Source organism: Ambystoma mexicanum, chromosome 3q, assembly GCF_040938575.1.
Source record: "Ambystoma mexicanum isolate Mex_15411 chromosome 3q, UKY_AmexF1_1, whole genome shotgun sequence".
Taxonomy (NCBI): Eukaryota; Metazoa; Chordata; class Amphibia; order Caudata; family Ambystomatidae; genus Ambystoma; species Ambystoma mexicanum.
Genome location: NC_090926.1, coordinates 466,741,949 through 466,757,319, shown reverse-complemented (window position 1 = coordinate 466,757,319; position 15,371 = coordinate 466,741,949). Strand labels below are relative to the sequence as shown.

General features: G+C 43.0%; 1 protein-coding gene across 1 annotated transcript in view; it reads right to left on the bottom strand.

The window, feature by feature from the left end:
• Positions 1-15,371, bottom strand: part of LOC138447989 (uncharacterized) — a 314,717-nt gene that overhangs the window by 178,820 nt on the left and 120,526 nt on the right. Inside the window, exons 7-9 of the mRNA XM_069604515.1 lie at positions 11,045-11,175; positions 8,258-8,469; positions 626-703 (exon numbers count right to left, since the gene is read on the bottom strand). Of these exons, the coding sequence (XP_069460616.1) occupies positions 626-703; positions 8,258-8,469; positions 11,045-11,175 (421 nt within the window). The remainder of the gene's footprint in view (positions 1-625; positions 704-8,257; positions 8,470-11,044; positions 11,176-15,371) is intronic.

Below are 15,371 nucleotides of genomic sequence, written 5' to 3'. Positions count from 1 at the left end.
GTGAGAGAGAGACTGAGCTAGAGAGAGTGTCAGAGTAAGACAGAGTGTCTAATTCAGAGCACTACTGAGACCGTTCTTGTAGAACTATCAGAATAGGGCACCCTTAGTCATAGAACCCATGTTAACCCTGGGTATTCAGGAAGCCTGGATTAGGGCAGAGGGAGCTCATGAGAGGTTGAGGGATCAGCCAGAAACAGCCCTTAGTCAAGTCCACCTTCTGTCTCGAGAACTTCGGGAAAGAAAGACAATTATAAAGTGTTGTTAATAAAAACCCTTCAACTATCTATCTGACTCTTGATATTCATAAGGCCTTCTGGGACAGTACCAAACCCAATTACCAAAGTATTACAGAAACTTTGCAGCAGGGAAACAAATGCATTAAAACAATATGTATTTGTACAAAGCCAATTTTTGCAACAGTGCAAGCTGTGTGTAAAATTGCACTTGCATAGGTGCAAAGTTTGTGTAATACGGCGACAGGTGTGTTCTTTAAAGAACGAATGACATACCAGCTGCCTTCTTGGACGAGTTGCTGGAGTGTGGCCAATCTGCCCCTTCTCTCATTTGTCCCTGCGGCTAGTGCCTTTTCCTGAACCACCTAACACTGTGGGATTTATTTGCTCACCTGAATCCGGCACGCTCTTCTTTCTTTAAACAGTTTGGGTGCATTTTTCTTGTTTTCCCAACGTTGATCCTTCACCACCTAAGTAATAAAAAAGGTACATAGGCCAATAGATCATAACCAACCTGACAGATACAGTAATTGCTCTTTTTTTAATAAGCATAATATAACCACTTCTAAAGCTCACACCACAAACTTAAGCTCCTTTGAGTACATAAGCATTCCGTTTTATTATTACCTGTCTCAGTAGTTCCTATCATAATGAAGACCCTACTACGATGAATTCTATAGAATCATCACTAATTCCCTGACGAGAATCTCCTCCCATGTGGCCACAGAATGTCAGCCCCTACCTGATCCTGATCCTGTGGGTGGTGTTATGAGGGAGGATTACACAGCTGTTTGGGAAAGGTGGTGACCTCATCAGGAGGGACGCGGTATTCTTCACTTCATAATGAAAAAGTCTTCGGGGGTCATTACAAGTTGGGCGGTAAGGGATACCGGGCACCTGTAAGGAGACCGGTGCCTATAATCCCTTACCGCCCAATTCCGAGGTCCCTTAGTGGGAACCCTAAAGGACGTGTGGTCTGACAACACGTCCTTTACGGGTCCCACTAAGGGACCAGGCCGCTAATAACGGGCCTGCTATTCGCGAGCCCGTTTTTAGCACCCTTCCCATTGAGCCCTCTGGGGGCTCAAATGGGAATGGGGAATGGTTGGTTCAATGCGCCTTATCGGGTCCTCCAGGGTCGGAATGAGCCGGTAAGTCCCCATTTTACCAGACCGGTGCCGGACCCGGTTTTAGAGGCAGCCATGGCGCAAATAGCGCCATGGCTACCTCCAAACTCGGAATGAGGGCCTTCATCATTCCTAAATGCTTGAAGGGATCATAGAGGGCATTACACTATACTTGCTTAGCCTTGAAAAGGACCCTAGAGGTCAAAACACGGTACGGCTGACCCATTTAGACTTCATGTCTTCACTACATTAATAAAACCACATTGAGTTCAGAATCAAACTACTGTGTAGATATACATCTTTTGCAATCAAAAAGTGCAAGGTATCCGGGACTGTGTCAAATTCCTCATATAAGAGAAGTCAATATGGGGAAATTTGGAGTACATGTTATCACAAACAGAAAAACATTAATGAAGAAGTTGAAAGGCAAAATCTGTACAAGTCTCTATATATGTGTTATCAATTTGGGGAAAATTGGAACAAGTATTGCTATGTTGATCCTTAGAACAGGAAGTATAACTTGGATCTTCCTGGAAGGGCTATCCTTTAGTAAGCCAGATGTCGTACAACCTTCTCAGAGATTGCTTTCATCACAATGCGGGTGTTGCCGTGTTGCGTCTTGACTTTGCTTGTTTAAACAAGATCCAAGTTACACTTCCTGTTCTAAGGACCATCATACTAGTGAGGAACACTGACTATGAGGTGGGTCCACCCAGACAGCCACATTATGCTGCATTACAATCCACAAAGCCAGCAGATGATCTAATGCTGACTTCAACAGCCCTGATGAAAGTGGTGTAATTCTTAATACCACTGAACCGGTCGGCTTACCATTGGTCTGCAACTTGGCACAAGAAGGATTGAGGAATTCAAGAAAATGCCCTGCCAGCCTGCAGCTTTGACCTCTCACAAATATGAGGCCACTGGATGTTCACAAATGTCTGTAGTGGAGTTAAAAATCTACCCACGTACTAGTATTTAGGAGAATTGTTTTAAATATTTGGTCCATTCATCTCTCTGATACTTTTTTAACTACGTAACCTTCGGGTATCTTTGGCTTGTGGAAAAGACGTAAAACAACTGCCAAGAACCTGTGGTGTTTTTTTTTTATAATTTTCTACTTCCCATAGAAACTGATTAAAGACTTAATGAATGTTTCACTTGGCAAGTAGTCTTCATGTTGAAAATGAAAATGGAAGATTTACTCCCCTGATCAAATAATTGAAAAAAACAAAATCACGCGAATCAGAATGTGTGACTAGTATAATATAACAGGCATGCTGCATCGGACATTTGCTCCAAACTCAGGTCTTTGCAACTCAGATTTAGCTTCTTGTTTCTTTTTTTCTTGTCTACTCCTTGTTTACCTGTGTACCCAGACCCCTGGCAAGAGTTACCAGATTTTGCTTTGTCTTGCTCTTAATTGTAATTTGCACGGTGGCTAACCATGTACTGATTCACCGTCACAGACTTTGCTGGTAATTGCTGTCGGCACACTATCTACCTGTGTACCAGAGCCATGGCAGGATTTCCCCAGACTTGACTAAGCATTGCCGTTTATTGTACTTTGATTATTCAACTATTTATGTACTAGGCCTGTAGCCAGTTATATTCAGACTTGCCTCTCCCCCAGTTACCAGAAAGCGTGGGTACTGATCCTGGACATGCCACACCAGATGCTGCATTGTCGTCACTGGCTTCTGTTTGACCCCTCATTGCGCAGAGTCCCATTCCAGTGCCTTTGCATATATTCCTTTCCAGACTAATTTTGTTTGTCCTCATGCCGTCAGGTGGTTCTCTTTGTCTATGAACTTCTTATTTCCCTCCAGGTCATCTTTCTCAGATGCCCCTCGCTCGATCCCTCAGTTACACACCCACCAGGTGATCAGAGTTCAATAGATTTCTGCGAAGGGGTCTCTAGTATTAAAACAAACCATTCCTAACCCTACATTTTTACTTTTAAACACGGGTATCTCTTGTTGCAGCAATTATCCCCCTTCTACATTTAGTCCTTCCCTAAGATAGTTCCTTATTCTTGAAGGGGTGTTTGAGTTAGTCTGAGGGGCTTTCACCATGGACATATTAAATAATAGAACTATGACCCTCAGGCATAGTTTCATTTGAAAGTTGTAGGTGAGCTCCTGTGATTTTGGTGCTTGAAGGCCAGCATTTTGAGGCAATCATTCTGATGCCCAGGGATATTCAGGGAGCACTTCTATGGTGGAATGTCCTTGCTTACCCAATGATAGCAGTGGACCTCTAGCTTCCAGTGCCCCTGATATTTACGATCAAAGGAATCCTTAGCAATTGGCGTGTGTCTTTGTTGGACCACAAGATATAGAAGAAATGGGCATCATGGGGTTCCAACCAGTTTCTAAGCTGGAGAAAGTTAGCAGCATGTTTGTGGGCTCTCCTACTCTTCCCAGCCCAAAGGAATAATCTGGATCTGGTTCACACATGTTGCCAGTTGTTACCAAATAGTTGGATAGGGTGACGCTGAAATTATGCTAAACCAGAAAAGTAAATCTGGGTAACTTCGCATTGATTAAACCTGCAACTCCTCCTCCTTGTTGGCCAACCAAAAGGTGGCCAAGTCGTATGCAAATGGATGGGGTACAAGATCGTCACCTTTGGTTAAAGGCCACAGTAGATATATGCGCAAAGGTGGAAACCAGTCCCATTTCTCCATCAACAAGCTATATTCAGGATTGTGAATGGCCATGAAGACCACATCCCATTATCAATAAATGTTTGGCACCACCCCTGCGTGTTCTGCAAGATGCATTTACATTGGGTCCAGACCATAATGGATCTGTTTGCATCACAGTAAAATCCTGAACTTTTATGCCCAGGTTGTCCATCTCCTCAAAGGGAACATGGCTAGCCCACCCATCAGCTCCCAGACGTTTCTACCTGTGTGATGAACCTTGGCATTAGCAACATGTCTGGGCTGGGAAAGCAATCGGGTATTGCCCTTCCTAGCACACACAGAAAAGCTCAAGCTGTCCTACGTCTGATTGGTTTTAAGGGAATTGTGGATGTTAGAATTCTGATATGTTAGGATGGGTTTTTTATGGTAGAGTGAGGTTCCAGAATTTTACCTATGCTGTATATGTGAACCACTGAACATATATTCCACAATTGTGGGCCCCCAAGGATCTCCATCCTGGTGATTGTATTGAATGTGTTATTTTTTAAGGGATGTTTGTCTAGGCCCTGCTTTCTCAATCTTAAACAATTCACTAGCAGCCATGCGTGCTTTCAAGGTTTATTTTATAATCCCATTCACTCTCCCAAGATCCCACTGAACTCTATTTGAAAAGGGTGTGATAATTGTAAGATACATCCTCCCAAGCCTGGCAGTGCTTCTCCAAAGGCTTTGCCAGATTGGAGTGCTTTAGTGCTGTACTGGAATCACATATCCTTTGACCTCCGTACAATCAGCTCTCCTCTGGGAAATGATCCTGGTGAATCTAGTGCATGAGTTTACTACAATTAACAAGTAATTGAGTCTAGACTAATTGTTAGATTTGGCACAAAAGCCCCACTAGGATTCAACATCTCTGAGGGATACCATGTATTTATGAACATACAGAGTACTTAAGGATATCGGCTGTGTCTTCTCTGGGTTCTTTTTCACACATCTATAATACCTTAGTCTGTGCATGGAATGCAAAATACGGAAAGTACAAAAACGTAATTTCTTTTTTCTGTTTTCCGAAAGTGTTAATTGAAAAGCTAGAGTTTCTCTTTTAATACAATTTTAGTGTCTGTCAAGTGAAAGTTTAAAAGCTGTATAACCACAATAGCTTATAATTTTGCATCAGGTTACTATTCTTGGGAAAACCATCATTACAAAATGTAGCCTATGTTATAAGAACCAACTAGAAATATATATAGTCAAATAAAACACATAATAGGTAGTGGAACAGCATTAATGCACTTTAGCAATTTATTGTTGATATAGGTAGCATGTAAGCAGTTTGTATTGGTTTGTGTGAGCACTGCAAGCACTTTCAGCCCTCTTTTTACCTTTGTGAAATGTCCCTTTTCTATTTCTTAAATAATATGTTGGAATTAAATAAAAGAACAGTTTTTCTTTGCTGTTTTTTTCGATGAATTGTCAAGCTACCACCATGACTAAGCTGCGGGAGCAGCTAAACATCGGTCTTTCTTGTAATGAAAAAACAGACTTGGTTTTAAATGATACAGACTAATGTGTTTCCTGCCTTCAGAGATCATGTTTGATATTGCCCAGGTTACGTGGAGAGAGTGCCCGCCCCCCCCATTGACCGTGGACTTTTCGGTCATGTTTGTTTTTCCCAGGTAATTGTATATGTTAACTGCTACCAAATAGTGACCAATGTGATCCATGTACATGGCTTCAAATGGTACTGTTGCCCTCAGGAGAGATGTTTTTTGTCTTGCCTGCATGATCCATTGTGGTTTTCAAAAATGTTGAGCAACTAGCAATATACTGTTTTACATCTTTTATCAGCCCTTGCTACTATTATCAGTTGTTGCTAATATCCCGAAGTGGCCACTAGCCATTCCTTCATGTGCAGCAGATATTAATTTGAATATGCCCTGCTTGTATGTAAGTACCCTTTCTATCACATCTTCAATTTTGGGGAGTATTGTGACTATTGTTGTGTTATCTGTAAGACAATGGGTATATGTGTTAAGGAATCCTTTTGGGAGAGGACAGCTTGCTTCTAGATAGGCGTGTATGTCTTTATCAATGCATGAAGTTGAGTGTGTCAAAGCTGCTACTAAAAATCTTGTAAAAAACAAAAGAGGTGATAGCTGCAAGGTTTAGAATTAATCTTAACCTCTGGCATCGTACACATCCCTTCTGCACGAGACCACAAGCATCCATAGACATGTATTGGCCTCATTGGGCATCATCAGTGAGTAGTAGCTTGGGTCTCTAGGCCCAGCAGGCACAGGACCACGTCTGGGCATAAGCGTCTCACTCGGTGTGACAAAAGCAAAACAAAAGAGGTGATGGCTCAAAGGTTTAGAATGAATCTTAAACTCTGGCATTGCTCTGAGCAACCCTCCAGACCATTGGTCTTCGCCTGCCAAGACAGTACAGAAAGGGGATGTCATAAATCACCAAAGTATCAACTGAAAAGGATACAGTAACCAAAAAAGGATACAATTTGGTAGGGCTTTTCCGGATCCTATCTTCACACGACTTGATTGAAGGCAGGTCAATTAGACCTTCCAAATGATACAACTCTCTGACTGAATAAAACAGGCAGAGAGATGGATCACTGGAAAGGGCGTGGGAATTGTACAGGAAGTATGCCTAAAATAGATAAGTATCATAAGACACTGTCCCAAATTAAATACTAAGAAACACAGAATTGGGATTAATTCAGACACTGACCTTAAGGCTAAACTGAAGAATTCCAGGACAATATCTTGAAGAGTCCCAAGAGTTGAACAAACGACAAAGGAAGGGAAGATTAGTAAGGGAGACTTATCCCGAACGGCACGAGGATCTCGCTAGATACCGGGTTGGTGCACCACAGGGTAGCGTCCAATGTACTGTGCACATTCACCTTCCAATAGTTCATGAAATACTGAACAAAATAAGAATCTCACCTGTTGACTGTCACAGGTACCAAAAGTTCGAAGTAGTTCAGAAAAACACGTGCAGGATTGCACGCGACAGCATACACGCAGCCAAGCCAGCCGCGCCTGTAGACAGCGTTTCCGCGTGAAGAATTAGACACGCGAACAGGATTCAAGCAGCCCTGGACAGCCGCGCTAGCAGACAGCGTCCGCGTGGAGATTTGGCACGCGAACTGGATTCACGCAGCTCAGGACAGCCGCGCTTGCAGACAGCGTCCGCATGGAGATTTGGCACGCGAACAGGATTCACGCAGCTCAGGACAGCCGCGCTTGCAGACAGCGCCCGCGTGGAGATTTGGCACGCAAACTGGATTCACGCAGCTCAGGACAGCCGCGCTTGCAGACAGTGTCCGCGTGGAGATTTGGCACGCGAATAGGATTCACGCAGCTCAGGACAGCCGCGCTTGGAGACAGCGTCCGCGTGGAGATTTGACACGCGAACAGGATTCACGCAGCTTAGGACAGCCGCGCTTGCAGACAGCGTCCGCGTGGAGATTTGGCACGCAAACAGGATACACGCAACCCAGGAATTAGCGTGTGGAGGAAAACAAGCTCAAATTATGTCAAAGAAGTTTGCTGAAAGGAATGCGAGAATGCAGTTCCGGAGTTCAGCTACAAACGCCAAAATTGACTTAATCAGAAGCAGCGAATGGAGTTTCCACGCTGCTTATGTACGCACTGCCGTGATACACGTGACGGACCTAAGTCACGTGAAAATTAACGACGTGAAAAATGCAGACGTCGTTTTCCGGGCAAAGTATCGAACAACCTCCATTTTGAGTAAAAAGGTCTACTGGTTCTGTGGGCGTAACTCATCTTGTATGGAGAAGTTGTTCCTAGTCCAGGGGTATGTCCGGCAGGCATGACAGGGGAAGATTGTATGCAAATCAGGCTTGGTCCCACCCCCAAAAGGGGCAGTCCAGCCCAAACTGCTAGGTCATATCCCTTTTGCACGAGACCACAAGCCTCCCCAGACATGTTTTGTCCTCGTTGGACATCATCATTGAGGAGTAGCTTGGGTCTATAGGACCAGCAGGCTTGGGACCCACATTTGGGCATATCCATCTCACACAGTGTGACAAAAGCAAAACAAAAGAGGGGATGACTGGAAGGTTTAGAAGTAATCTTAACCTCTGGCATCACTTTGGGCAACCCTCAGGGATCTGAACCTGTGGGATAGGGGTATTTATTAGTAAGTGTTGTAGCAGTTGCATCATTATTGCATCATTATTACTACTGTGTATTCATGGTTACCTCCAACTCCTTCAGTGCCTGTCCCAGTTGGCTCAGAGTGCTTTCTTCAGACTGGTTGTTGGCGAGGAGCTTGGACCGCAGGGCTCTCACCTCCCCCCTCAGTTTACGTGCCTCCTCTTCAGGGTCCCAGTGGGTCGGGGACACTGCCTTGCTCATTTCCCTCAGACGGCTGGCCACAGACAGGGCAGAAACAATTTCCTCCCCAGAAAGGTCTACGCGGAAATAGAAGCACAAGACATTATTGGAACTGAAAAGGACCACATTATATTCATCATTTACAGAAACAAAAGCCACTACTGAATAAGGTTCTCTCTTACTTCAAAAGAAGACATTTCGAAAGTGAAGAATTTGGTGAAGAATTAGGTCTTGCAGCAAAACTGTCCATCACATTTGACCAAAATTCCCTGGGTCCAGTCAACTTTCCAACCTCAAGGCTGTAGACATTGGGTTTCGGGAGCACCGATTTGCTTATGATTATCATGGCCCATTGTCTGTCAAAGGTTTATGAGTCATTACGGCCAGCATGACTCGCCGCAAAAGATCTACGACATTTACCATAGAGCTATGTGATCGAAACAAGAACATGTGCATCTGAGCAACCACATTATACAGTGGTTAAAGCTTCCCTGTCAAGGACAGTAGAAACTTCACATATAACATGGCACCTCCAGTACTACCATTTAGGTGCACTCCGTGGGAAAGGGACTGGTTGCCAGATTAGCTTGCGATGTTCCAAGCAGTCCAATGTGGTTTGGAGCATGGATGGATTGTACGTGTATACGCTTTGTCAATCCAACCGCAAGATTGCCACAAAATATGTAGTTTAGGCATATAAATCCGAAGGGACTGTTTAAGAAATAGGATTGTGGGGAGCAGGGTTAAGGAAGAGGAAAAGTAATCAATGCAACATGGGAGATTAGGTGCCAATGTTTAGGGGGGTGGTGGCGGGAGAGACAATGTGCTAGGAATGAGACTGTATTATGGGGCAACACTGGAATACATCTGGCAGAGTCCCTATTAAAGCATCTTATAACAGTGGCAATACAGCTTAATTGATTTCCGTTGAGTAGGTGTATCAAGTTTAAGGTTCTTTGTATTGTGCACCGAGCTATCCACTCTGCTGCCCCTGTTTTCTGCTGAGCAAAGTTTATTTGCTATGTCCCAATGCAATGCCTGTGATCAGCCTCCCAAAATGCACTGGTAGTCCTGCGCTTTCGCAAATCAAGGTCCGCAGGATGTTCATTCTCTGTACTCGGACCAGTACTGTGGAATTCTCTCCCTCAACATTTGCGAGGGATTTGCGAGTGAACAGAGGATAGCACAGGGGCAACACGCTGGTCTTGGAAGCAAGACCACGCAGAGCAACAGAGGTTTCAATCCGGGATCCGTACTTAGAAACCAAACTGAGGTATGGTATTAGGCGTGTTATAAAAAAGCAATTAAATAAATAAAGTACATTTCTGATCATCTGCTTTTTCGAAAAACTCTTAAAACCTTTCTGTTCTAAGGTATGATACTATACCGTTTTACGAGTCTGCTGTCAGTGCTCAGATGCCTCTGGGCGCTTTAGAAATACAGATACATACATACATACATGCAGCATTATTGGGTGTAGCAAGCATGAATGTACCCAATAATGCCAGTGACATTATTGACATTATTTGGCATAGACACAATGGGTCTGTTCATACAGTGACAACACTGGCATTACTGGGCATAGCCAATGAGAGTGTGCTCTTAAAGTGGCAATATTGGCACAGCCTACAGGAGAATATCTTCTTACAGTGCTAATAATGGTATTATTTGGCACAACCAACATGAGTGTTTTCTTACAGGGACATTACTGGGCATATCCAATTTGAGTGTTTATATAGTTGCAATAACTCTTCCCTGTCCACCCGCTAAACACTGCTAATATTTTGGCACACTTTTTGCTTGCCTCGTCCCTTTCTTTCCCTACTTAAACTGCCTTAAATCCCTTTGTTCTTTTGCAGTTGGTCAGCTCGTGCAAGTAGACCAAGGTCAAACAGCCTCTGCCCCATCCACCTGCAAATCCATGCTAATATTTAGTGCTCTTTTTGTCTGCTGTGTCCGTGTCTCTTCTTAAACTGACGTTCAGACTTATCAGCTGGTGCAAGGTGATCAAGGTCATGTGACCATTGCCAGACCCAGCTGCTAATCACAGCTGAACCTTCAGTGCTATTTTTCTGTACCCCGACCCTTCATTACCCAGGTGCTCATAGTAAAGGGCATATAAATACTAGGGCAATTTCTGTTTGTACCTATTTGTACCCGTAAATGGCCAGAATCCCACGCATTCCTGTTAGACCAGCAGCATTTGCATCACACCATGTTCACTCATTAAAATCACACCCTCACCTACACAAACAGCTTTTTACTGAATTCAATTTTTTTTTAAATGCACCATTTTAACCCTTTAATTACATTGTCCTGGGGTGACCCCCACACCCACCGCCCAATGGTTAGTTCAGCCTCCCTTGCGACGCTTGAGTGCACGTGCTGATTACTGGTCAATTTTTATTTTATAATTAAAGTTAAAAAAAAGAAAATCACCAACAGCAATTTTCCACCTTAGCTGCCCCCCCATCCCCCACCCACCGCTCCCCGACTTAAATATGTGCAGACTGGCTCGTTGACACTATAAGTATCCACTTTTATGTCCAAACCAGACCCATGACCTTTAAGCGAGGTAGATTCATAAAACACCTTTGAGAGCTAGCTACAGGCATATTTTTGGGGTCTATTTGAGCTTAGAGTGAACAGTACCTTCCATGTTCAGGCAGTACAACAGGAGGCAGAGGGTATTTCCTTCCAATGTCTGCTTCAAAATCAAAGGAAGCAGGGCTTCGCTCCCGCTGGGGTCCTGTTTCTGGAGGATCTGCAGGAAGGGTGCTGAGCTGCAAAGAGTACATCGGCAGAATGTGTTAGGCTCTGTTTCTCGACCAAAGACAAACTATTACTCTACAACAAAATCTGCCCCAAAAATACTAGTTTATGACTAAGCAGAAATAAGCACAGTTGCAAAAGATTACAACCACTGGTGCAAACTGATTTGCCCTTTTAGAATAATTTTCAAAATGGTCTATCTTATCTCCAAATGCTTTTGTCACCTGTTACAGGTTTCACTTCCAAATCATTGGCTGGGATGACTACTGAAGGGAATGACATGGTCAGAGCCAGGTTGAGCGAAGTGGTCACTTCAGAATTTTCTTTGTGATGGTTGATAATTACTCGCTTGCAATCCACTTATCAGCCCGGATATATGTCACCATGTCGATATACATGTTACTACTATATACTACGGCACTGATATGATTTACTGGCTGTGATGATGATGTTGGCACACGTTGAATTGCACTCAATATAAAGAAGTTGAAATAATTAAACCCAATATAGACGGGTTCCAAAATTCTATTCCTGGTCAGAAAACATTCTACAAATTTACGAATAAAGAATACGAGCACAAAATCGTTCTTGTCAAAGGTGCATTCCACGAGGGACCATGCAGCTAGCAAGCATCTTTAGAACTGTTTTGAAGTGCACTTCTAGCAATCCTCAATGTGGTTACAAAGGAGTGTGGGAGCCCCTCGACTGATAACGAACATAGGTCCAATACCTATTCGATGGAATTTCTTCCACTGAGGAGGGTCTACAACCACGTTTAAGCTCACTGCACCCGTCACAAAGGAGAAATATCCATTTGCATATCAGACTTTGTCACACCCACAAGGGCAGTCCAGCACCGAAATGCTAAACAAATCTCCTCTGAACAAGAGTATAAACAGTAACCCCAGACACGTGTTTCTGCCTTAATGGGCCGCCTCAGTGAGGTGAAGATGAGCTTCGCTAAAGCACAGTGAGCCAGGGGTCCACGTCTGGATTACCCTGAGTTACTTATGGTGAAACCCCATGTTTTACGATATTACAAAGGAGTGAGGGAGCCCCTCTACTGAGAACAAACATAGGTAAAATACGCCGTTATATTTTCCTCTGAACACAGCTCCTTGCTCACAGCAGAAGGTATAAATCCAGCACTTGTATTAAAAGCAAAATCCCCCGGGCTTTACACTGGTCAGAGAATTGCACCTGAACCGTTATATCGGAAATATGATGAAAGGTGCCCACTTCACTCTCAACAATCCTTCATGTTCCGATAAAAAATATTGCTCCGTACCATGGACTGGCAGGTCCTAGGAGCATGTAAATATGACTACATTGATCAAGTCCTAACCTTTCTACACAGCAAAGCCGCCTATCTCCACCCCTTACAGTTTCTGGAAAACACAATCTCAATTACTGGTGGCACGTGCACAGACCACAGCAAACATCAATTATGCCTACCAACCCCAAACTTTAAATGTGTTTTTTTTTCATCATTCCTCTTCAAAATGTGTTCCACCAGAATTGGGAGTGTATTCCCTCTAGAGTGCTGGCCCAGAAGGAGGCAAACTCTTTCATTTATAAAGTATCTAGCTGACAAAGTCTGGCTCATCCAACAGGCGGGGCGTCGGTCTCTGGTTTCCCTCAAGCTGTCGGGCGTTCACTGTGCCTCGGCACTGCTGGCCACTTGGAAATCTTGTGGTTCTTAATTAAAAGGCTTTCATTTTTTGTCTTGATTTATGATAACATGCATTGGCTTATGAAATGCTAGCATTGTTTTTAATTCTTGCTTTTAGTGTATTGAATTAAATGCCAAATTGTGTGCATTTAGGTCGTTTTTAATACTGTAGTATTTTTTTCATTTATTCAGTTGATTCAACAATTTTTACAAAATCACATCCTAAATGTCCTATATAAAACATATTAATTTGTTCCTTCCTAAAATCCTCGCCCGTTGTACTTCTAAGGTTCAAGATCGTGCTGTTCGTTACTAAACATACATACATCGTATAATCTATAGTCAAAGGCTATCAGTTAGTCTTTGCTCTATTGCGTTCATAATCATCCTCCTCTTTTATTGTCTTGTGATAATTTCAGCTCCTTTCTACTTGTTACATCTTCTACCAGTGCTGCTCTCTAGAGATTCCAGTAGTCCCACTTCTAAAAGACTAGCCCACATTATAGACAAAGCAGCAATGACCCAGGATGTCTTGGTTCCTGACATCAAAGCTTCCCAGCATGCCTCTTTGTCCATAGTCCTAAGATCTTCCATTAATGGTTTTAAATGCCTTTCTTGTATCTTTTTCAACCCATAACACTAAATCAATAGGTGTCTAATGGTTTCTAATTGGGCCTCCTGAGGTGAACAAGCACCTTGTTCAAATGTGCCTCGTATTGCGTTCATCTCATTGGTATGCATTAGATTCAAATGCATTCTCAGATAGGTATCTCTATATATTTTGTTAGGAAATGTTCGTAGGTAGCTTCGGAGACAGTTTAGCTTAATAGTAGATGGAGGTACTTCTCTCGTAAGTTTGTTAACGGCTGCGTTGTCAAGAGTGGCTATCCAATCCATCGCTAGTAGCTTCTTCTTCACTCGCATGGGGTTTGTTATTAGATCTTGCTCAGAGCATCCCACCTCGTCCATTTTCTTTCGTCTACTGTTTGCCCACTCTGTTAACATCTTATTTGAGTTGGACTGTAGTTCTTCATATTGCATCTTAATGTTGGCAATATAAGTTCATGCTATATAGCCAAACAGTTTCATTCAACTATAGCGGCTAAAGATGAAATGCCCAGCTCTTTTCTTATTAGTGGCAAAGCCGTTGAATTAGGTAGGTTCAAATTTTTCCGCAAAAATATCCCTTACAGTTTCGGCCATAACTTTACAGGGATATTTGGCATTGCCTGTGCTCCAGTAGTTAGAGCGGGAACTACTTTCCCTCTATAAAAGTTGATTACTGCAACCATGGAGAAACAGCCAAATCTTCTCTCCATTATTCTCGCCTGAGTCGCCAGTGTTTTTGTTTTTCTCATAAGGGCTTCCTGGACTGGTGTTTCTGGCCAACAGTTGTTTAAAGTAACTCCCAAATATTTGAACGTTTCCACCTGTTCAATCCTATTTTGACCTAGGAACCATTTGAATTAATGTTTGCCTTTTTTGTTTTTTGTGGAGGGTCGTTATTTTGGTCTTCTCTTTATTTATCTCAAGATGGTTTTGGGTAACGTAGCTCTGCAAACTGTTCAGTTTACGTTGTAAACCTATTTCCGTCAAAATAAGGTTGTCTGCATAGAGCAATCTAGTAACTTTTGTGGTACCAATAGTCGTCAGAAAATATCTTATATTAGGCTCAAATCGAGGGAAGTCCGAGATGTAGAAATTTTATATGGCTGGAGCCAACGGACATCCCTGTTTTACTCCTCTCGAAGTTGGTATAGCTGATGTTAATGCTCCTTCCCGATTTAAGCGCACTCTTATTGTTGTATCTGAGTGTAACGCAATCTGGGGTTCTGTAATTTCTGCATGGCAGTCTTTATCCCTCAGCTTAGACCACAATAGCCTTCTGTCGACCCGGTTGAATGCTTGGACCAGGTCTATGAAAGCTACAAAGGTCCTTTTTCCCGGTTGTTGGCTTTGTCCCTTTAATATACTTAGAAGCATGATGTTAGCTGAGGTGCCGGTGTTTTTGACGAATCCTGGTTGAAATGGGTCTATCCAGTTAAATTGTTTTGTCCAGGCAGAACATTTTGACAGCAGAAAAGAACCAAACATTTTTCCTATGATGTCAAGTAAGGCAATCGGTCGATAGTTCCTTCCTTATTACCTTTTTTAAATATCGGGACTATCATTGCCGATTTCCATGATTCTGGGATTAGACATTGTTCTGAGACGTTCTTAAAGAGCATATGGATGAAACAAGCCCATTTGTCTGGATGATCCTTAAGCATTTGGTTTGTCAGACCGTCCGGACCGGGGGCTCTTGAAGGGTTCAGTTTCTGTATCTTGAGTAGGATATCTTCACTATTGCACTCACAATTCTAATGTCCTTTTATTTCTGTTATTCTGAAAGGATCAATCTTTATCACACCCTTAAAAAGAGTGAGGAAGTGTGTCTGCCAGGTTGTTTCACTGACGTAGTTCTGTTGGACATCGAGAGTTGCAAGTGTAGAGGGCTTTATTAGGGTCCAAAAATCTTCGGACTTCCTACTACTT